The sequence below is a fragment of the Orbicella faveolata genome, unplaced genomic scaffold, assembly GCF_042242905.1.
Source record: "Orbicella faveolata isolate gen_17 unplaced genomic scaffold, um_ofav_v1 contig_1, whole genome shotgun sequence".
In the NCBI taxonomy this organism is placed as follows: Eukaryota; Metazoa; Cnidaria; class Anthozoa; order Scleractinia; family Merulinidae; genus Orbicella; species Orbicella faveolata.
Window position 1 is genome coordinate 8,446,504 of NW_028301536.1, and position 24,107 is coordinate 8,470,610.

Below are 24,107 nucleotides of genomic sequence, written 5' to 3' on the forward strand. Positions count from 1 at the left end.
TGCTGTGTGGTTTTTCGACTGTACTACTGCTAGCTACTGCTGTTTTGTAAAGCAAAGCGAACTAGGAACAGTTAGAAAGCACTCCGGCCATAAAATCTACTTGACAAGAAACTTTCTGTAATAAATGTTCGATGCTACGGGAGACGGCAGATCAAAAAAGGTTCAATCAGCCTCAACAAACTTATACTGAGTAGAGGGCTTTCGCGAACCGGCTTTCGTGTGAGTGACAAGATTGGGAATAGAGAAATATTGCGCAGTTTGAGTGGTAGTTTTATGACACCGAAACTAAAATTGGTTACACTGCTTCTCAGAGATTTTGTTTTGCCTCTGTAATATCATTGAACGATCTGAACGATTTGAAGATAATCGAAGCGCGGAGTTTAATATTGGCTGGCCGGGAACACACAGTTCGCAAACCGGAGAGCAACCACTGTTTAAATCTTCGATCGAACTTTCATGTTGAATTTGAAACTGAAAATACCCTAAGCGGTCAATTTCCGATAGAAATCTTGTGATGTAAATGCAATTCTTGCAAATAGTCGCTGCATGTTTACGTTCAGAGTCACTCTGGTTCAGAGTTAAGACCTACAAAGTCAAATACTGCTTCCATAAGCTACCTCTCGAAAATTCGATTTTGCTCGAAGACCAAACTACAACGGAGTTTAGTTACCAGTCTTATGCTGCGTGTTATTAGATAGAACGCATGATATGATTGGCTCCGTATATTCCATTACGTCAGAGGAAATGCCACATGGGACAAATGGGACATAACTGCAACCGTACATCCGTTTCTTTTGGTCACGTGGTCAACGATATTTTAAGACGAGTAGCACTGGGGACGAGAATGGGAAGAGGTGTGACTGAGACTCAGGAAAACACAAATACTTTAAGACAGTGGATTTCTGTGATTCAGAGAAGACCGGTACAGAGAACAGGAACGATAATGTCTTTTGAGCAAGGTAAGCACCTTATTTATTTCAAAGGTTTACATCTGCGTTAATTTATAATCCATAGCGTGAACAATTTACATGGTCAAGTTGCAGCAGCTCGTCTCGTTCAGGTGCTTGTGTGCATTCAAAGGTCTGGGTCATTTCAGTGAGCTTTGTTAATGTTTACAGGACACATATTTGCTACTTCGCCAAGGACTGTGAGAGGGAGACCGACAGTCCTAAAGGGAGATCCTAAAGGGAAGAATTTCTTATATACGAATGGTAACAACGTTATAATCCGCGATATAGAGGTGAGCTTAAGATTTCTGCAAGCCATTATAAGTTAAGTCATCGTAATTCAATCTAAAGCTTAAAGTAAGGAACATGTATGCTGCAGCATCGCAAACCACAAATGAGTCAAGCGGGAGACAAAGATTTCATGACTATTGAGGCGTTAAAAGTTTAAAACAGTACCATTCAACTGTGAGGGAATTTCCTTAATTAATTTCCGCAAAGTTCGTGCCATGAACTAAAGGACTTTTAAGTGAAGAATCTAGAAAAGCCGCTCTAAGAAAGCTTTGTGAAATTACATCTCTGTGTAATCGTAGAGGAGTATGTTCTGCTAGCTATAGTACTGTAGCTTATAAGGTCGAACAGGTTTAGCTGCTTTTTCTCCTGCAGCACGAGAAACCATCTTTGCATGACCATAAAAGGAAATATTTGGCCCTCGTTAATTATTTTGTTTAGTTTGCATAAAGTTCTTTGTTTAACTTGCACGCCAGTATTAAACTTCTAATCCTTTAGAAGCGAGAAAATTCAAGTTACTAGATTTTCATCAGTCACAGTAAAAGCAACCTACTATGCATGTACATGTATATAGAGTGTATTAAACAAATAATAATTATTTTAAACACAAAACAAAAACTGAAAATAAGTTCATCAGTTTCACTGATTCAATCAATGCATTGGAGAAAATTTTAAAATTTGTTTTATTGAGACAGACTTCTTTTTTAATAATTTCTATTATTATGTTTTTGCACCATATAAGGTCAGGAAGTGCTACTCAAAAATATATTAGTATCCAGTTGGGCCGGGCCTCTGGTCATCTCTTTCTCAGCCAGCAAATTTAGCTGGCCGCCATCACGTAGCAACAACCCTTTATTAAAGCTCTTCACTGCTTAAGGTTACTGTAGACCTTCGAGGGCCTATTTTGTCCAATTTTTTTTTTTACACAAAATTCAAGACTTTTACTTTATCTGAATTTTCCAAGAAAAACTATTTCAAAAACTTAAGACGCGACGCATTATCCACAAAAACGTGAATTCTTAAAACGAGTCAATGAACCACAAACTGTGATGAGCCAATTAAAATATGTCAACCTTTGAGTTGAGCAGTTACAATTTTCGTGGCAACTGATCTCATCCACGGAGTCATATTTGGCTTCTTTTGATTACGTCTTGCAATTTCTTGCAGAGAAATCGTCGCTTTTGTTGATTGTTTTCGTCTCTTAAGTGATAGACTAGGTGCTTCGCATTCCCACATTTAAACGCAAGCGCAAATCACGAGCGAATGTTTCGTCGATGCCCTGCTCTAGCTTCTTCTGGCTCAAAGGTTGCGGAATTACCAACAAATTTAATTGCTGATGTCTGACAAGACTGCCCCAAACGCTCCTTTCCACTGCTTTATGGAGTGTTTTTCAATAATCTACTAAAACAAAAAGGCAGATGAATTGCGCGTTTAGTTTTTTCATAAATGTGTAAATATCCGCACTCAACTCGGCTCGCCGAGTAGGTCTGTTCAAGGCTATTCCGCTAGCATTCCTCTTTTTTCCTTTTCCTTCTTTATCATTTATCTGCTGATTCAGTTTAGATTGTGAATGTTTCACGGCAGACAATGTAAGATATAAAGATATACTGTAAATGTAAACATTGCACACTCATTCCTGGGAAGCATTATTGTAGCCTACTGGGAAGTTTAAAGCTGCGTTTCATTAGTTGGCGGCATGGCCACATTGACAACCGCTTCAGTGAGGTGCGAAAACTGTGAATTTCTTTTGAGGCTGAAAACTTAAGGTTTATTTTTGCGTGAATTACCTCTATTCAAATGAATTAATAGTGTATGTAGATTTATTGGATTTCAACAAAACTTGGCCAAAATGTTCGTTAGATATTAGCGCACCACAGGGTGTGACCATTTTCCGGAAGGCACCTCTGAAGGTCTACAGTAACCTTAAATGAATTAAATTTACCATTTAATACATAGCTTTTTGGGCAATTCTGCAGCGTCCTGTAAGTGTCAGAAAAAGTTGAAACTAAATTGAAATCTAGATTACATGTATGTAAGCGATATTATGACACATGGACATCCACAAAGAAGCTAGATCACCTTATTGTTGCACATAAAGCAGATAGGTGTGATCATCTTTTTCTACAAGGTCAAGCTGTAGGTAAAGGAAAAATTAAGTCACTTGCAGCCCTGTAAGGCTATAGAAAAACTCAGTTTGAGCCATATTGCCTTACTTATCTTTACATGTACATATACCGGTACTTGTGTCACAGTTTAGTTTTACAGTGCTGCGCGGTACCGTGAACACCCAGACAGTTTTTTCGACCTTTTTATGACATATTTTTGACATATTTTTGACATATTTTTGACGAGTTGATACAGGCGGGATAGAATTCGGCAGGAAACCAAACATGACTAAAGTGCTGGACTTTTAAAAGCTCATGGTTGTGAAAGATATACTGACATATTGGTCAAGAGTTCTACAATGCTACTCACTCACGTTCAAAATGCTTGTAAGTTTTCCTTTTCTAAAATATTTGAACTCGGGTTTGCTTGACGATCCGTTTTTTTTTTTTCTACGACCTGACAGCTGTCTCGCAAACAAAATTGTATTTTTATTCTATTTTGCACTAGCTGATGTTCAGCTAGTGTGACTGAATAGGTATGGTGGAAGCTTTGATAATGGAAGAGCCATACCTGCAATGTACAGAGAACAAGTGTTGGACCTTTATCATGATGGATTTGGCAAACGTCAAATCACACAGGAAATTTGTTTGAGCCCCGGTTTTGAACAGAAAGTGATAGACCATGACAATGAACAAAATACATCCCTCAAAGGCATTAGAGTTGGCTTTCCTAGTCCCAAAATGGATGAACGGAGTACGCCACTAGGACAGGCTGCTTTCAAAATTCAGCGCTAAGCATCTAATGCAAATTTTACTAGAAATCTTTTGCATTCATTTTCCGGCGTTGATTTTTACAATATACTGGACGGTCCATCTAATGGATTTGAACTGCTAAACGTCTTTGATGAAGTTCTTCAAGAGCATCGAGCTGATGGGAGTGCAGTGCTTGAGCGGGGAGACTGCGTGGTCATGGATAATTTTGGCTTCCACCACGGTCATCGCATTGAACCAGTGCTCAGGGACATGTTAGTCGATTGCGGTGTAAGACTATTATTTCAGCCACCTTACTCGCCACATTTCAACACCTGTGACTATTGCTTCCACGCGATAAAGGCATTTTTACGTTGCCACCAGATGTTAGCTGTCAATTAAACCAAAATCGCAATAGTGCAGGTGATGCTCAACATTACTGCCAATAGCTCATATGCATATTTCAAGCACTGTGGATGCTTTTTATGAGCAATACTTTTTTTACCTTTTTGTAAACCAGATCAGAAAACTCAACTAAGAAAAATGTTACATGATATCTGTGAACACAACACATCATATTTACAAAGTTTGCTGTTTGTTGACGTTGTTGAGTTGCAAAATACATATTATAGACGTAGTAACGCAAGAGGTACAACTACAAGAGCGGAATGTAAACGAAGATTTGTTTGGCTAATAACTACAACAGTAGTTGATTGACAGTAGTTGATTTTTCCAGAAAAATCAACAAATGAACAAGAATCTGAAATTCACAATGCTATGAAGCCGAGTTGTTTGTTATCTGACCTTGATAAATACTCCCCACATTCAAATAAATCAGTGTGCAGGAACTGTTGAGTTCACTTTAGTTTACCTTAATTTTACTTGAGAAAAACAACACGAGGAATATAACTCAATCCTAAAAACATAACATTACAAGAAGAGAAATAAGATGCCTTCTATCCTGTGAGTGGTGATACACTCCATTTATAAATAGATGTTTACATTTGATTTCTCATATTGATCTATAATCATCGGAAGTCTCCAGTTTTTGTCTTCACACCAGTCAGGAACCTTTTTGAGCGCTCTATGCAAAATAATCAGATCCCTATCCAACCGGCTTCTGTTCGCATACTTTACTTGATTTTGTGCCTTCAATCTAGGTCTCATAACAAAGAAAAACGAAGATTTTGCATGCTCACGTGCGGCTGTGAAACTTTTGAGATGGGTTTCCTCTTCTTGTGCCTTGTTTTCCAGAGATCAAATTTCACACTGAAGTTGGCTAATTTTCGTTTTGTGTTTGGGATGCTTTTCTATGATTTTACGTCCACCGATGTCCGTGCAAGGAGGTTTTGAGCATTTTACTTTTGTGTGACCACTGTAACAACAGTTGTTACAGAGTCGAGCTCGAATATCACTAAGCGACTAAAAATGTCTGGATTCACTGTTCAGTTTCTCCAATTCTTCTTTTGTGCTGGTAACTTGTACTTTCAAAACCTTAAGATTTTCTCCCATTTCCTGTCGCTGGCAGTCCAAAGGACTTTTCTCTGCATTTTTTGGAGCTGTTGTAGATGCGAGATGTGCACCAGGTGTTGGTGTGAAAGACAAATGCTTTGGTTGCAGCGACTTGAATTTGTTAGAAGTGGAAGAACTCGGCATTTCCACGTCCAATCATCTCAGTTTTCTCGGCAGCGGCGAGTCTACTTCGCTTGCCTGAAGAAAAATCTTTCCGTAGTCCCGATCCTTGACTTCTTTTGCACTCCTTAGCATCTCGCCGAAAGCAAAATCATCTGGATCTTCCGACGGATTCATCATATCGCCGTCTTCGTCGCGATATCTTACACGAATGTTTGAAGTGGGTAGGTGTGCAAGTGCTGAACAGTTTTGCTTTATCACCTGCATAAGCTTAGCAAGGGAGATATCCTTGATCAAGAAAGTACTAAATCTTTCCTCCCCGTACTTCACCTTCACATGGTATGTTGCCATGGTCTTTGTCATGGATGTCACGCTGGGAGATCTACTCCGCCTTACAAGATTATCTGCTCCCTGATTGGCCAGTTGCCAATTACCAAGGATCAAACTCGTCAAATATATGTCAAAAAAATGTCAAAAAACCGTCTGGGTGTTCACGGTACTGCACACAGCACTGTAAATCTTTGTCCAACAACATGAAAAAAGGATCAAAAAAGGATGATGTTCAAAATTGACATTGTTGTTCTGTTGAGCTTCTGCTCTGCCCCATTTTTCGAGTTTTTGATTTCGAAGATCAGAGGCTAGCGTTGCTGTGAAAATGGCAGCAAGCAAGAATTCCACTGACAGCATGCCACTTCATTGAGCTGCTGAGGCCTGCCAAAGCTATTTTTGGTAAAGTTTTAAGCTGTTCTGTACATTAAGCCACTTTTTAAATGGTCTACAACAACAACTGGTACAAGTAAATGATATTTTTGGGTGTATAGGCCTCATCACTTGAGCGGTCAGAAACGGGATATGACCTAGCTAAGATTTCTTTGGCAACATGAACAGCCACGGTCTGAAAATTATTTTGAGCCCTGATAATTTACTGATAATTTTGAACCCTGATAATGTGAAATTTTCTTCCCATTTTCATTTCTTGCTTTGTGAATTAGTTTAGTCTTAATTATTATTTGTTCCCTTCGTTCCTTCGTTTCTTTATTTGTAAATAAGCAGCAGCCAACTCAAAAGCTTTGCTACTTTGGCTGTTGTACACTGACTCAAATTGAACATATAGTTATATAACCTCTATCAGTATGTTTTCTATAGTTTCTTTTTTGTCTTACCTTCCTTTTGTACCTGAATAGTGTGAATAAAGATTGTTGTTATTACTATTAATAATTACTATTAGAACTTTGTGGTATGTTAATCAATAAGCATGTAGTACATGTACATTTTTCATTAATTTTGTTTCAAGTGATTTGAACTAAGCAGAGTTGTTGTACATGTATAAAGAACTTTGTTATTTGCTCATGAAAGTAAAATTTTTAACCTCTATTGTACATGCAGAATCCAAAAATTTGTGATGTGTACAGTCAACATGCCAAAGAGGCAACTGTTGCTGTATATGCACCCAGTGGATATTACATTGCATCAGGAGGTAAGCTGCTAAATTTGTACATGAATTATGACTAAGTTAATTCAGAGGGACAGTAACTAAAATCAACCAATCAGATTGCTCCACTGCCAGTCCAATATCTATCTATCGGATACTACCTTATTCTCACTAAATTTCCCCAGTATTAATTTGGCGAAAAGTCAAGTGCCATATTTTGTGAGTATTAAATTTTGCGATTTTGAAAGGATATTAGAATTGAAGTGTATTAAATTTCGTGAATTTTTTTTCTATTCTTTAAAGGGAACCTCGGCTTAAAAATAGTTTTGTTGTCAAATAATACTTCATGCCTATCTCTAACAATTCCAGTGGTTTTGAATCAACATTTCATTACATGATTCAAATGCAAAGTGTTCATTTTTGATAAAAAATGTCCTGCACACCGCCATGTTTTCTTCCGAAATGTTTCATGGGAATTAGTGACGTCACTGTGTGTCGAAGACTTCCAATATGGTGTCTGCTGAGGAATCTTCAGTGACTCCATATTGATTTGAACCAGAGTACGAAGAGGGAGAAAAAAGCAGCAGTGATCCAAGTTCAGACAAAAATTCAGGTGGCAGCAACGAGGAAGGTTGCTGACGTCTATTGAGCCTGGAGTGGTGCAAATGTTCGAACTGTGCCACAACAACATTGAGCCAACCCAGAGAATGTTTGTGTTGTCAAGAGGTTGCTGAAACATCAGCACTAGCTGACTTTAACAGCGAACCAATTACCTGTATTACACAACAAGATGATTTTAGGGTAGTTTGGTTAAATGCAGCAGTGCTTAAGACAACCCTTATCCGCATAAAATATTTGATGCAAGGCATGGATTTGTCTGCTACTGAAGTTCCAAGTGAGTACGTATATATTTAATTTAAGCTCCCATGTGATTCATTAAAAATATGTCCATATAAAAAATTATTCTTATGAAGTGTACCAGTTGTTATTTATAATCCGGGCTACTATGTCATGTTTCACTTTTATAGTAACCATATTTAGTGATTTTGCGGTGCTCACTTCCTCAGTTTTGTCAATAACATCACTTAGCATTTCCTGCAGCACAGGCTCAGCATCATGTCACCCAGTAACCTTGCTCCATGCAATTTTATATCTTAGCTACCCTTTCCTCTGGCCACTTTGGATTGTTGCCTGAAACATCACAAAGCATAGCTGTGATCCCAGGGCTGTGTTACCTAATATGTGCATGCTTCATTTCGGACCTACCCAATAGGTGTTTGGTCAAATCATGGGCCACAAAAATTCCATTTTTTATTTTGTATTGACTTGTGGAATAAAGTTCACTATAAAGTGCCTATACAGCCAACAGGGTTTTTGTAGTTTTGGTATCTCTATAATGTGTAGAAAGGTATTCTAAGAAAAGAAACTGGATTCCGACATGTTAATGCCCTAAAATCTAGCTTTAAAGTTCCCGCTTCAACCAAACCCAGTGAAGTTGACCGTGAGTCAGTGCAAAAAAAGAGTCTGGGTTTCGGAATGGGTTGTGACGTCAAGTCAGGACTTGCCAAATCCTGCTAGTTCAGGTAACTTGTTTCAGTAGTGGTGAGGAGTTTTCATCGACAAAAAACAAACTGAAGTTGGTGAAACAATGGGGTTGTCAGGCAAGCAAAATAAAAGCATGAAGCTTTGAAACCTTCCTGAAGTGACATCATTCGTCACCAATCTTTCATTACGCAGTCAACTTCATTGGGTGTGCTGAAGCGGGAAATTTAAAGCTTGATTTCATGGCAAAAAAAAGCATCTGAATTCATTTTTTTGGTTTGAAGGCATTTTTAGATGTTATAGAGATACCAAAACCACAAAAACCCTGTAGGCGGTATGGACACTTTAAGTGCTGAATTGTCAAGTGAATATTGCATTGCTACCCTGAGTACCAAGGGAATGGGTGTGTTTTCAAAAAGTAGATAAGAACATTATAGTTAACAATAGGGGTACATACATGTACTCTCTAATTTGGGAAACAACTGGATTAACTACAGGTCAAATTACATGACATTGAGAGAGCACTTGTGTGATTTTTAGGATAAATTTTTAACAATTGTACAGTACATGCTATTGTCTTACCTGTTGTCATGTCACATTGTGATTATGATCAAGAGCAGTGAGCTTTGTTGCTTCCTCCATCACCTTGTGGGAATAGTGTGTATGCTTAGGTAAGTGTGTAAGGTAAAGGGAGTGGTATGCCTGTAGTGCTATGGTGCATACACAGTCAGTAAGATGAGGAAGAGTCTTGAGCAACCTTGTGTCGAGCTATTTTTAACAATTCATTGTGTGGTGGAGAACCTGGAGTGAGCCACTTTTTTCGTCGCCCGCTTTCAATGAGAGCATTATGCTGGCATTTTTTTGAACACTCTGTTGGTTGGAAAATCATGTCCATTTACTACATGGTTTGTTATTGACAACCACTTCTCCTTCAGGATTTCTGCATTTCCCTGGCAAGTCTTAATACTCCACCAAAAGTGATTTGTGATTGAGGGAACCCATTGGCTCAACTTTCCACAGCCCTTCTTTTTTGAGGATGCCGACAGTTTTTTTTCTGGACATTCTTGCAGGCATTCCATCATCAATATGGTGTTTCTTATCTTTTTGTTCCTCTCTCATATATTTCTTAATTTGGGGATGAGAGTCAGTTGAAACCCCTGCCACAGTCACTCCTGCCTCCTCAATGCTTTTAAGTGTTTCTGTAAAACCTTTCTTTTCCAAAGCATTGAGTTTTTTACTTCACAAACTGACACAACCGTGAAGTCTACAACCTTGTCACTTTGAACATCCAACATTGTGTGAGTCCCATATGTAGCACTGTGGCCTGGGGAATTACAGCGGCTATCTCCAGCTAGTTTCACTGGCTTCCCCTGTCTTTTAGAGTGTTAATTAGATTGTTTTGTTCTTTCTTCCAGCAAGCATCAATAACAGGGAAGACATATTTCCTCTTAAGGCATAGTAGCAATCTTTTCCAGTGGATTTCAAATTAATGACAGAAGCAAACTGCTGAAATTTTGAAACGTGTATGCCACTGAAAAATCTCCAGGAATACAAGGTTGTGTTTACCAGGTAAAGTTACAACCATTTAAACAAATTATGCCGACAGAATATTGCAACCCTTCATTTTGTCTCTCCTCAATTTCCTCATTGATCACTGGGGAACCAGATTTTGGGCACAATTTTAATAGTTCCCTGAGATTATCTTCATAGACCAGCAGAAGTATTGAAGCATTCCTCATATTCATTTAAACTTGGTGCTGTACTTATTTGAGAGGACTGAGATGAGCATTCATAATAGATGCGAGGTAACAAAAGAAAAATACATACGCTGTAATGCTAAGTGAAAGTTAAAGGCAGGAAATAAACAGACAACAAGATAATGCATTAATGGAATATTTTTATTTCAGCTTTTAATAAATTACATGATAAAAGAACTTGTTCAGTTCAAACAAAGCAAAGTAACTGTTCTTCTCACCGCTTGATGCTTCCATTTGGTCGCTCTCACCACACTGGAGGCACGCACTTTCGGTGCAGGTTTGTGTGCAAACGTCATAGGAACTGTGTCATCTTTCAACTTCCATTTTGCCCCTCCCAACAACTTATTCCGCAGGTCCACACTTTCATCGAAACATCTTGGATCATAATGATGAGAACACAAATATGGACACTTTGGTAAATTTTCTTTGGGCCAGCCAATTGCAATTAGCGTCTTCTTTCTTAATTCCCCCTGAACTGTTTCCGGAACCTGATGGAACGTGACTTTGTTTTCGCCTTTTCCAGCTGTGTCAGTTTGTTTCTTAGACTCGTTGTTACAGCCATATGCACAACAATGTGGCATTTCAAGTCTTCGCAATACTGGTAGGCTATAAATAGTGTTATATTAGAAATACTACCCTATTTATCTGTAACTTTAAACTGTACACGCTTTAATGCTCCCAACGTAGGTCAAAAAACCCGCCATCAGCCCGCCATGTTGAAAGTCTGACAATGCACTGACGTCATAATCTCCCAGCGAACTTTGTGCTGAAAAACATGGCCACAGGCAGCGAGTTTGAAAGCACAAAATTTGACAAATCTAAGGCCGAGCATTCAAAGAAAAAACAAATCTGCAACTTTTAAGCACTAAAACAGACCTCCACAAAGGTAAATTGTACAGGTCCAGAAAATATCCATACTCCCCCACAGAAGGGATTGAAATTTCTTGGGGGGTTGAGGGGGTTCTGTAAGATCAAAAAATTTAAAGAAATGTGTGAAGTTTTATTGGAATTTCCAGAGGTGTGGGGGGTCTTGGAAAAAATCATTGATCATCATTGTAAACGATTGCAAACATGACAAAGCATAAGGTACAGTATTCCACAATAGGTACATCTACATGTACAGTACCGCTCAAAAGTAAGTTACCATCTTCTCATGAGACAAGATTCTCGTCTTGCGAGATGAGACTTTCATCTCGCAAGACGAGTCTCATCTCATGAGAACTTTAAAAAACTGTAAGTACGGCTGCCTGAACTTCTCACAAGATTTTAATAGCCTATTGTAAAGCAAACAATGCAGCAACAACACAGCAAAACTTTGCGCGATCTGACGAAGCTTTGCTTGTGAGCACCTGCGCCGGATTTCCAATGTTTACTATGTTCATAAAAGATGTAACTCCAGAAATTTTCAACCCACATGGCTTGAGAATGGTATCTGTGAATGTATTTGCTGCAAATTTTTCAGTTTTCAATCGAAAACATATCATTCATGACTTCCACTGTGTCTAGACCTGTACGCTGAAATTGTTTCTTTTGCTGATCGATCCCAGCGGCTTCTTTCGCCAAGCAAACACCGCGATTAATGAAGTCATTTACTTCACTTCAGTGGAAAGGTGCTGTATACATGAAAGAAAGGTTAATAGTGTCATGTTTAGAAGCAAACACGGACCCTTCAGGACTTTTCTTGGCCTTCGAGCGGTTCACAATTTTCATAACTGTGTTTCGATCGCTGATCGACGTGCGTTACTAACTTTGCAGCTAAGCGAGTTCCGTGACACAGCTTATCTTGCAGCATTTGCTATTAAAAACTCCTTTAAAGCCATTTCATTTTTGAAACGCTTCTCTTTGTTTGTAGGGTTCTCCAAAAGCCTTTTATCGATCAATGTACATGTAGGCAAAGTCAACATCAATATGACTAATTTGACCAAAAGATCACAATCTTTCTATCAATCGCTCAACAGACTTTGACTTTCTTGGTAAGGCCGTTTAACAAGGAAATTAAGATCAACATAACTTTCAGTATTCAAACTGACGTCTTCTGCATCCCATTTCACTTTCCAATTCTTTGGACACTTCTGCTACAGCAGGTATATTTTCCAGGTTGCAGGTTGCACGTTGAAACTCAATTATAACTGGAAAACCGCTGGCACTAAAAATAATTTATAACCTGTATACTCGTCAGAGGTTCTTACATAAAGTAGTTCACGTCTTTCACATAGTGAAAACACAATCGCTCCGGTATAAGTACTTATCGATCGACACGCTGATCACATGAGACCAGTGAAATCTCTTCAAAGCCATCTGGATGGCTGCTCCACTGATGTTTCCATCAATTCCAGATTTGGCTCGGGTCTTCCCTCAACAACAGAAGATTGCCATCATAAATGAAGCAAATAAATATAGAAATGAAATAATGTAAGTTTTAAGATTTTAACCAATGGAATATACTAGCACAAGCTCAGTGTGCTTTCATTTTGGTACACACAGGGGAGAAACCAAATTCTGCAGATATTTCAGATGATACTTCAGAAGTTTCTTCAAAAACGATAATTCATTGCAGGCTTAAAATTATAGGAATATACTCCTCCCATCGCTTTGGCTGGTTTGGCACTTAGGTGGAAGCCACCTTACAGAGCGATTGTAAACAGTGTCGTGTAACAGTCATGGTAAGTCTACCACCTGTACATTTCTTTTAAGTGCCAGCGGTTTTCCTGTTATTAAATTTCAACCTGCAAAATATACCTGCCGCTTCTGCCACATGCGTTTGTTATTTTGGCAAGGGACGCGTGCATTAAGTCACATTTTCGATTTGTTATATTATCAAAAATTCACTTCCTTTCCTGCTGTCAGACGAAACATGTACAGATTTACCAAAGTTCTCTTTCCGTTGGTTAATATTGCGATTTTTCAGATTGTTTACATTCAATTTTATATATGAAAACAACGGTTTTACAATTCAAAAGTGAGTTCAAAGGACACACACGCTTATGCAAATTCACTACGTACAAAGTAAAAATAATCCGGAGACTGTTGACACTTTACTCATCGATTACTCAAGCACTTTCACCAATGTCTTGATTTGAGAATACAAAACAATGTTTCCATTCACTTTCTTCATTTTCAATGATAGTATTGGGTCTTGCGAAGCAAGTTTCCACTTAAAAGCTGTCGTTCATATTTATGCAAAGTCAACAGGCTGCAATGAAATAATTAAAGCAACCACCGAACTTGAGTTTTGGCAAACCTCTTTGATGTTCATTTTTCATCACTTTCATTTAAGTTTTTCGCTTGTAAGTTAAAGTTGGCTCCCTTGAAGCAGCGTGTAAAACAAGAGCCCACAAAACCAGATGCTCTCACGGGGTAAACTACACCGCGTCACGAGAAATTAATCGTTTTCTCGCAAGCTAACTGCTTGTAATTTATTCCAAAATATACGCTTCAGTGGTTCTCACGAGACAAGACTCTCATCTCTCGAGACGAGAGGTGGTAACTTACTTTTGAGCAGTACTGTATATTTACACTCTGATAAACTTTGTTCTTGTCATGTTCTGTTTGACAACTGCACAAGCGAGATTTTAGGCATTAAATTTCACGATTTTAATTTTCGCATGTCCTGTCTTTCGCGAGTATTAAATTTCATGATTTTTCCAAAGTCGTGAAAATTATGAAATTTAGTGAGAATAAGGTAAATGTTCCCATGCGGTCTCTTACTCTTGGAGATTTTCTTTTAGTTTTATGGCTAACATTTCTGAAAAAAAATTGCTTTCACATGAAATATTCAGGACTTTTCTTTTCCTCACAACTCCCAGTTTGTGTGAATTATGAAAGCTGGCCTGGATAAAGATTAAAGTTCAATAATTTTTGTGCACTTTTGTTTATGGCATGAAGTCCAATTTTCTCCACTAGTTAGTTGTGACCTCTCACACATAAACCTACACTAATGGATACATGTATTTGTTAAATAATCATTGTAAATGAGGGTCACCACTGTTTTGTCAAATTGTTTGTCACCTTTGTTATCTTCAGGATGCATACTTCATAGACTAATTTATTATTCAACATATGAAGCATTAATTTAAGCTAAAAACAAATTGAACAAAAATGTGACTGGAGGAAAAACCCAGTCATTCTAACCTACACGCTACATGAACTTTTTGCTGAATAGCCTCTTTAACTGCAATCATACATGTATGTACATCAGCCGTGGGTTTCATGGGGTGGATGCACAGGCAGTGCATGAGGTTTGCCTATGGATTCATCTCAGGAACAAACGAAGCACAAAATGAGACCAAGACGAAACCCGGTGAATCATGCGTTCTTCAATGACTGTATCTTCATGCTCTTGTTTGTCTTTGTTTTCTTCAGTATTCCCTTGTATTGTTCAGTATTAGACCACAAAACCAAAGAGATTTTTATTTGAAACCTTATCAAAACACACTGAGCAGATTAAAATCATCAGAAGGTTGCTGAAAACGTTTTTGACACAGCATGATACTGCACGGTTTCATCCAGTTTTTCCCATGGGCATGCGCTGGTTCTGCCCTTGCAGTTCACGCAGTCCGATGTGCACATGGAAAAGGAAAAGGGGAAACAATCAATAGTCACCATTGGGATTTGAACTCCAGGTGTCTCGCATGGCAAGCTGGCACTTATCACACTGAGCTACTTGTATATAAGTTAGTGGGGACGAAATTATTAATGTTTTATTTATGTACCGCAGACGCAAGTGTTTCACTTAGTCTATAGAGTGTGCGCACATGGCGTCATCAAATTCTCAAATCCAAAACTAAAGAGCCCCTAAAGGTTTTATCTTCATCAGGCATAAAAGGTACTAAATTTATATCTGTTTACAACCTTCCAGCTCAATAGCGTCTTTCGTTTGGAAACCAACGCATTTTGAATTTCGGTGTGTGACATAAGCTAAAGTTGCCTTTGTTGAAAAATATACACTTATCTCGTGATTTTTAGCCATGTTAGGAGTTAAAGTATTTATTTAGGAAAAGTGCTTTTGGAAATGTTTTTTGGTTCAGTTCAGATAATCAGTTGTCTAGATCGCCAAAGTAAGTTCCAGATGTTTACACTATTTTCCAGCCACCATAATTATTAGAGGACTAAGGAGGTCCTCCAACATGGTGGCTTCATACAAGGCTCTACAATTTTGCGCAGAACATCACGACAAATATCTCAACTTTGGGACAACGCACACATCTTAAACTTGGAGATCTGTCTTCTTTATTTATTGTCTATAATATCACAATTGAAAGGCCATGTGCAAGAACGTCCCCTGGATTTTTCGGCCATTTTTGAAAGTGCTCAAAACTAGCTGAATTTTGGCATGTGGGCTTCGTTTCACCTGAAAAACATTGCTCTGAAGGTTTTTTTGCTGCATTGCTCTTCATTCTCGAGAAATAACATATGCAAAAAAGGCACACAGGTTGGGAAAACCGAGTGGTTTATTGCATATGCAATATCTCAAAAATGAAGCGAACTTTCGCGCGAAAATTATGGGACATTGCTTAACATACAGTACCTGAACAAAACTGCATGCGAAATTTGGAACATTTTCGACAAAGTTCACTTTTGATTAAAATACCTGATGCCTTTTCCCGCCGAGTCCTTCAAATAAACGGAGCCAGGCCTTTGTTATGATAACAAGAGCCGATCCTTTGTTATAATAGCCAAGCCAAGCCTTTGTTGTGAGTCGAAGTCTCGCCTCGATTTATTATAACAAAAAATCGTGACCGCAAGGACTTTCATTTCACTTAGAAAACAGCAAAATGTCAATTTCACGCAACTTATATAAGCTCAAATTTGTTGATTTCAGGTCAAAAGTGGTTAAAATCTTGACTCGTGTCAGTGCGCAACGGCAAGGATGTTGATTTCTCTTAGAAAGCAGCAAAATGTCAATTTCACGCAACGTAAAAGCTCAAAAATGTCGATTTTAGGTCAAAAAAAGGTTTAAATGTTGATTTCACATTAACCCGTGACAGGAAGGTTGTTGATTTCACTTAGAAAATAGCAAAATGTTAATTTTACGCAACGTATAAGCTCAAAAATGTTGATTTCAGGTCTAAATAGATAAAAATGTTGATTTCACATTAACGCGTGACGGAAAGGAGGTTGATTTTACTTAGAACACAGCAAAATGTTAATTTCACGCTACGTATGAGCTCAAAAAATGTAGATTTCAGGTCTAAATAGGTAAAAATGCTGATTTCACGTTAACGCGTGACAGCAAGGATGTTGATTTCACTTAGGAAACAGAAAAATGTTAATTTCACGCAACATATAAGCTCAAAAATGTTGATTTCGGGTCTAAATAGGTAAAAATGTCGATTTCACATTATCGCGTGACGGAAAGGAGGTTGATTTCACTTAGGAAACAGAAAAATGTTAATTTAACGCAGCCTATAAGCTCAAAAATGTTGATTTCACATCTAAACAGGGAAAAATGTTGATTTCATGTAACGTGTGACGGAAAGGATGTTGATTTCACCTAGAAAACAGCAAAATGTTAATTTCACGCAACCTATAAGCTCAAAAATGTCGATTTCAGTTCTAAATAGGTAAAATATGGCGGCCGGAAAATAGTGTTAACATCTGGAACTTACTTTGGTTATCTGGGACAATGATTATCTGCACTGAACAAATAATTAAATAAGCACTTTTGCAAATACAGCAACGTCTTAAATGGCTAAAAATCAAAAATTTCTCTCTTGTTGAAAGAGATTTCTGATCTGAGTTGTTGGTTGTGCTCACGTATGAAATATTTTCAACACTTGAAGATAAATTTCATATCCCCATGTGGCCTATAGTCCATGTAATATCCTCTGTCTCTTTACTGGAAACTGGCTGGATCTACAGGATATTCATCATTGATGACATTTATTTTTAACCCATTGAGCCCCGTGCCGCCGTTAACCACCCGTGCGAAAAACATCTCCAATTTCCTGTGTCACCTGCAACCGCCCAAAATGAAGCACATGGGGACAATAGCCTTTCCTACCCTCCCTGTAGACTTTTTGGTTCTCTTATTGTTCTATTATTCTGGAGGACAAATAAACCAATCAGAATTGACTTACTGAACATATTTTTAGAAGACTTTAGGGGTCCTAGAAAGACGGTTTTTCTCCTTAAAATCGTGCGCTCATAAATTGCAGGTTATCATGGCGCGCTGCGGACCAAATCTACAAACTTCAGAGGTCTTGTTTTTATTCCTAACAAGGAGAAATTATCACTTTGGGATTTAAAATAGAAAAGAAAAATACAAATTAATGTTCAGGTGGCCTCAGAATGGAAGATCAAGGAGTACAGAGTCCTCAAACCTTGCTGGTGAAGAATTTTTCCTTCCTTCAACTGCCGGGAAAACATGACGATCGGTGCGCTTTCAAGTTGAATTCAACTTTTGGAATGATCGGTAAAGCCACAGCCGATAAAATGACTGCAAAAGTGGTCGGGAGAAACTCAGAGATTTCGCCTTAGCGTGAAGAATTAATTTGAACATGCAGTCGTGCAGCGAAGCACGTCTGTGAAATTTTCAACACTTTTTTGCTTTTAAATAGGTTTCTTCACCTCAGCTTGAATGAAAATTTATTGTCATTGAACTTCCTTTCGCATTTCTTTCATTTAGTGCCCTGTTTAGGGGAATTTTAGGTTTTAAAAGTGAGTAGTATTTTTGCACACTACCTGGATTTCTGCATATTTAATTTACAGCAGCCTCTGCGATTTGTTTGATTAGTTTATTCACTTCGTTCAAATATATTTTTTCGAGTCTTATTCAGCTATTACAGAACTGCCGAGAAAAGAACTAAGTGGCTTCTAATTTAGCACAGTTGAAATATGATTGATCTCAAAATAATTAGCTTATTTTTGTCTTCTTTTTGACTTTAATACAACTCTTCCTTTCGCAGCGCTGTAATATTTCGTGCAGCAAAGAAATTAGTTGATTTCTTGCTTTCAAGCTGGTTTTTACATGTGCCTTTCGCATTTAATTTCTGTTGTTTTCTCAAATGTTAGCCGTTATAGTACAGGAATGGAAATTCTGTTGTATTTGGTTTCAATTTGTTCTCTGAAGTGGATAATAACTCATTTTCGCATATTCAATTTTCTCGGCTTCCATCTGGCATTTTGTCGCACGGCAAAGAAATAATGTAATTTCTTGTTTTCTTATCAGTTTTAAACATCAAGTTGACTTCTTTTTGTTGATATTTTTTAGTATTTTGGCTCTTCATTTATTCAACTTAAAATAAACAAAGTCTTGAAGCCTAATCTTGTGTGTGTGGTTACTGCGCATATGGTTTATTTTTAGCGCTCGTGCGCACTCTGAAATGTCCAAAAATCGCCGGGGAATTTAGGGGTGGGTCGCATGCAAATCATTCGGGAGTCAATGGGTTAATGCAATAATCATTAATTCAATAAACGTATTAATTATCTATTAATAATTTATTTTAATTGACATACATGTACATGTATACATTTGCTCCATTGCAAGTGATTTTTCTGTTTCAGATGTTTCTGGAAAGCTAAGAATCTGGGATACCACACAGAAAGAGCATTTACTGAAGTATGAATACCAGCCTTTAAGTGGTGCCATTAAAGATATTGCCTGGTCTCCTGACAGCAAGAGAATAGTTGTTTGTGGGGAGGGCAGAGAAAAGTAAGATGTCATCATAGAACGATTAATGATGGTAAACACCAGTTGTCGTTATTAGTATTTTTAGTGCAGAGTGCACTATTGGGATGGTTTTGGGGGCTGCCTGCAGCTAAAGTACTAAGCCGTTATGGCGCTAAGGTGTAAACTTTAATGTTTGTTTAATTAATTAATTTCAATTAATTAATTAGTCTAGAGGCAAGGAAGTGGTGGGGGTTGGGTGGGAAAGGTACATGTTTACTCTACGTAGAACATGTTCCATTGCCATCAGTTGGGTGTGAACATCGCAAAGCTATATATTTGTTTCAGGTAACCCCTTGCTCTCCTTGTGGCACCATTCCCTTTAGAACAAAACTAATTTGCTCTAAATACATGCGTAGATTAGTTAGTGTTCGTGGCTTCTACATTAGGTAGAGGAAACATTGCATACAGAATCGTGCACAAATGTTGGGTGGTTTTCCTTATGGTAGAACTCAACATGTAAGACGCATGCGTTCTAGCATCATTAGTGTTATACACTATCTTTCCAGGCGGTATTTTATATGTCATGTCATGTGACCAGGGACGGCAGTTATTTTTCAGGTAGCACCAATTGTCCCTTTTTATTGCAAAAGTGAAATGTTGCTTTGGCTGCGTAGCTTTTAGAATTACACACAGGTCGGTTCAACAAATATTATCTGTTGTTTTCAATCTACAATAGTATGTTTGTCAGGGTTCAAAAGTATTGCTTCTCCTTAGGGGCTTGTTTACTTCTTGCCTTAATTGTGTCTGTAAGAGAGACCAAAAAGTTCCCAAGTTAGTGGCCTTAATACTCCACAAATTGTAAATTTTTGACAAAAGAAACCGGGAAAGTGTTCAAATATTGCTGCAGACTCCCTGGAACCTAATGAGAACGCAAATTAATTTAATCAGTCTTTGAGGAGCCTCATTCATATTGGTTAAGTAGCGCTGGTTATCTTCAATACTTTTCGTTGAAACACTGCTCAGCCATCAATATCATTGTTTGTTAATTTTGAATTGTTTTATTGTTAACAACAAAGGTGACAACGGAAAAAGAAAGTGGTATTTCATGACTATCTGATAATTAAATTAGTTCTTGTTCATCGGTGATAAGAAAATTTGCATTTTTAGGAAAACGACATTGTTTGTTCCGTTTCTTCATCACCACATCAGGTATTTAACTTTCTTTCATTTATCTCCAAAAAACAAGCACATCTTCTGTGTGTTTTGGAGAAAACAAGGGTTTCATATTGCGAGGAAAACAAAGTTGGCGAGAAGAGCTAAATTGTCACATTTGCTGCTTCAACGTATTATTGAATTTAAAATGAACGAAAATCAACCCAAAACACCAGTAGTAATTTGTACGTAATTTTTGGACCCTGAATGATAGTACAACCTTTAAATATACACACTTCTAAGGGGAAAAGCCTTAGCAGACTACTAAGGTAGACACAAAACCTGAAGTGAACCGAGCATGGGTGAGTACTTATGGGACTACCATGCCAGAGCTATCAGTTGCGCTCTACACTATCTGAGATTGTCTCACTAGTTGATAATGATAGTTGTAGACTGATTTCTGAACCATGTTACAGTTTTATTGAATGATGAGATAATTTGCTAGAACAAAACAGTAAATTTTGTTGAATTTTCATTTAGTCTAGGAAAATTCATTATTTCACCAGCCAATGCACAAAATTTTGCAAGGCACTGAATGGCAGCATTAATAGATGTCAATATATTTTGCAATTTGGACGCAATATATTAAAAACAGAAATCTGTTTACTTAACTTTTTGTTAGAGTGTTAACTTCATGTAGGGGTGGATGAGGGAGCATATAAACTCCCTTGCTGGGTAGGAGAGGCAAATGGCCCTTGGAAAATACTAACTAAAGATGTATTAATTGCCTCTTTCAACTTCCCAGAGACTTTTTTGTCGGTTATTGTGTTTGGGCATTGTGTAGTTCGAGAAAATATCCATACCCCCATGGAGGGAATTCCACTTAAGCCAATCGATCATAACATATGAAGATACACACAAAGGAAGCATACAGCAATTTATTTAACTCATCCATATATGGTCACCCCTCTAAATTTTGTTCCCACAGGTACGATAGCAAAAAAATTTCATAAAAATTTGTGTTATTTTTTATTCCTCTGAAATTTTGGGGAAAGCATGACTGGTATCTAAGCCAATCATCTGCAAAATTTCAGTTGGGAACTCTCAATGTGGCCTATGGTACATGACGAATTTTCGAAATCAGGCCATTTCAAATCACAATGACAGCCTTTTGTTGAATGAGGGAGCTCCATAATTTCAACGATTTGAATATCCTGATATTGATATTGAAGATCCTGAATATGTTTTTGGAGGCTGACAACAATTCTAAAGGTATTTAAAGTAAATACAAATGTAATTTAACAGTTAGCTTGAAATTGGAAGCAAAAATTTTAGCTGTTTTAGATTAAGAAAAATGATGTATTTCTACATCAAATTTGCCCAGGAGAGTGGAAATAGTTTTTTTTTTTTTTGCTTTTCCAAGATTTCCCCTTTTTTCAACAAATTTAATTCATTTAATTTTTTAAAAAAAATACTACTAGCTTCTATGGAGGCATTTTGTACTATAAGGTATTTTTTATGCTCTTTTAAATGAAATATAGCAGATTATTCTCCTCTAAACATTTGTTGAGATATGAAATAACCAAATGATACCACATTTGTTGTGCCTTTTGTAAAACTTTAAATGAGTTAAACATGCAAAGAAAATACTTGGATAAAATGGTAACTTGTCAAATTACCTTCCTCAATATGACTAAGTCCCTTTGTAAATATGATAAGATGAGTGTGGATGAAATTGACACTATACTTTTATCTTGAACACGATCGCTAACACGCTCGCGATGAAACCCAATTTTACAACAAAATATTTACGTACAAACGGACAGAGATAAACAAGAATAAGAAAAAGTTAATTCTCTAGTTTGTGAAATCGTAACATCATTTCTACCTAATTTTCACCAAAGAAATCAACTGCCACTTGACAGGTTCAAAGACCAATGCGAAAACAAACTAGGCTAGTCCCCAGTGCTTTTCGTTCCACAAGGTGACTTCATGAAGACTGGTAACGAGGGATGGCGGCCCTTTCCATGCAACTGCATGTTCTTTGCACTTGTTAGCTTCCAAAGTGCCTTTTGAAGAAAAAAATTATTTCAAATATAATGTGATTCAAATACAAATATTCAAGCCATTATTTTTTCATATGAAGGACTTACTTAGAAGGTAAGAAAGGATTTTTGGACAGCTAGATCGATACTCGATTCTGTATTGAATTGAAGGGCATCTGGAAACTAAATTGACTGCTCACCCCTCTCCCCTCCGGATTTTCCTAGGTCTTTGAACCCCCACCCCTCCGGAATTTTCAATTCCCTCTGTGGTGGGGGTATGGATTTTTTCTGGAACCAAGCATTTGCATTTTCTGGGGGAGGGACAACTGTGGTAGAAAGTTATGTTTCGATCCCAGCATCCAAAACAAACATAGCTTTGTGTGTCATGGTTTTCTACTTGGTGGTAGAATTCCATACTTAGAACCAAAACACACCTTTAAAGAATTTGAAATGGTAAAGAATAAGCATCGCGAAGAATCAGGCGATGGTAAAGGGGGCAATAAAGGTTTAAAAGCAATGATATTATCCTGTGGGTCTTAAGAAGGTCTGAATCAAAGGTCTTCCTGAATACACATAAAACAAAACTGCACTACAGAACACTGCAGACAAGTTTAAAATGGATGTTCTCGTCTTTGACATGTAAATATTTGCTAGTTTAACTGAACATATCGCTTTTTATGGTAATGTTCTCTTCTATAGGAATTGTTTTGGTGTTTCAAACTTTTGCAGCTTCAACAGATGGACAACACTTGATTAACACGATCTTTATGTTGTTCACCTATATAAATTACTGTTAGCAGCATTAGATATTGGTCCTGTTGCTGCAGTTAAGTCAAGCTTGATAACTTTGCTTTTTCCATTCGGAACACTCATTTTCAAAGTGGCACCTCCATTTATAATCCAATACAGCCTTTTGCTAGTAGACTTCACAGACAAAGGTTATCAAAGTCTTCTATGAACAGAAACGTATCTTTAAAATTTCTTTAATGGTGTTCAAAACCAGAATGTTGTCAATGCAAATGCTTGTGATATAGTTTGGCAGATTTCAGCTGCTTTCATGCTCAGTCTTCACAAATTAAGGGAGATTTAATAAGGCAGATTCAAAAGTGTGACCCGGATCAACTTGGATCGCTAGTCTGGGTTGGATCAATCGGACTACCTCAGATCAAGTCGGACTGCAACAGAATACTAATTAAGACGTAGAACACACATTTATAATGAGGGTTCTTTTACTTTTTGTCATCGGGGTTTTTGTGCCACTTATCGTCAGCCGTCTCGCATGCTTCACCAGCTGACGATAAGTGGCACATAAACCTGGTAAAAATGAAAAAAACCCCGATGACAAAAAGCAACAGAACCCTCATTATAAATGTGTGCAGTGCAAGCTATGCAACGAACGGTAACAGAAATATTTTCTATTGAAGAAATGGGCTGTCTCTGTATATGCAAACATGGGATGCAGAAGAAATGGTCCAGTTTATCAAAGCCAGAATAAACCAAAAATTAGCAAAATCCATCAAAGAGGAGTACTATGGTGGCGTTTTGGTGATCCAAAACAAGATAAAAATATAAATTCAGTATTTTTACCAGCGGATGTAGTTTAAGCCGTGAAGCGAATGAATCCATGCAAGCTTGCCAACATTCTCACTGAAAAATAAGTCTAGCATGGACCAAGCACAGTAAGATACTTTTTTAACCTTCACTTCAGCAAGGTGTAAAAGTAATGAAAAATATAAGTCACCTGCAGCATTCCTGAGTGCCAGAAAATAAAAAGTTTAGCACTCAGGAATGTATTGAAACAAAAAAGGAGCAAATTTGAAACAAAAGACGGGGCTTTCCCAGCAAA

At 37.6% G+C, this 24,107-nt stretch overlaps 1 protein-coding gene and 2 pseudogenes across 1 annotated transcript in view; 1 reads left to right on the forward strand and 2 right to left on the reverse strand.

Moving 5' to 3' along the window:
* The first annotated feature begins 736 nt into the window (after positions 1–736).
* LOC110056909 (WD repeat-containing protein 1-B-like) overlaps positions 737–24,107 on the forward strand; it is a 48,162-nt gene continuing 24,791 nt past the window's right edge. Inside the window, exons 1-4 of the mRNA XM_020763464.2 lie at positions 737–959; positions 1,119–1,240; positions 7,109–7,199; positions 18,959–19,106. Coding sequence (XP_020619123.2) covers positions 752–959; positions 1,119–1,240; positions 7,109–7,199; positions 18,959–19,106 — 569 coding nt within the window. The 5' untranslated portion in view covers positions 737–751. The remainder of the gene's footprint in view (positions 960–1,118; positions 1,241–7,108; positions 7,200–18,958; positions 19,107–24,107) is intronic.
* Positions 5,075–6,088, reverse strand: LOC110056910 (uncharacterized; annotated as a pseudogene).
* Positions 8,121–9,775, reverse strand: LOC149117929 (uncharacterized; annotated as a pseudogene).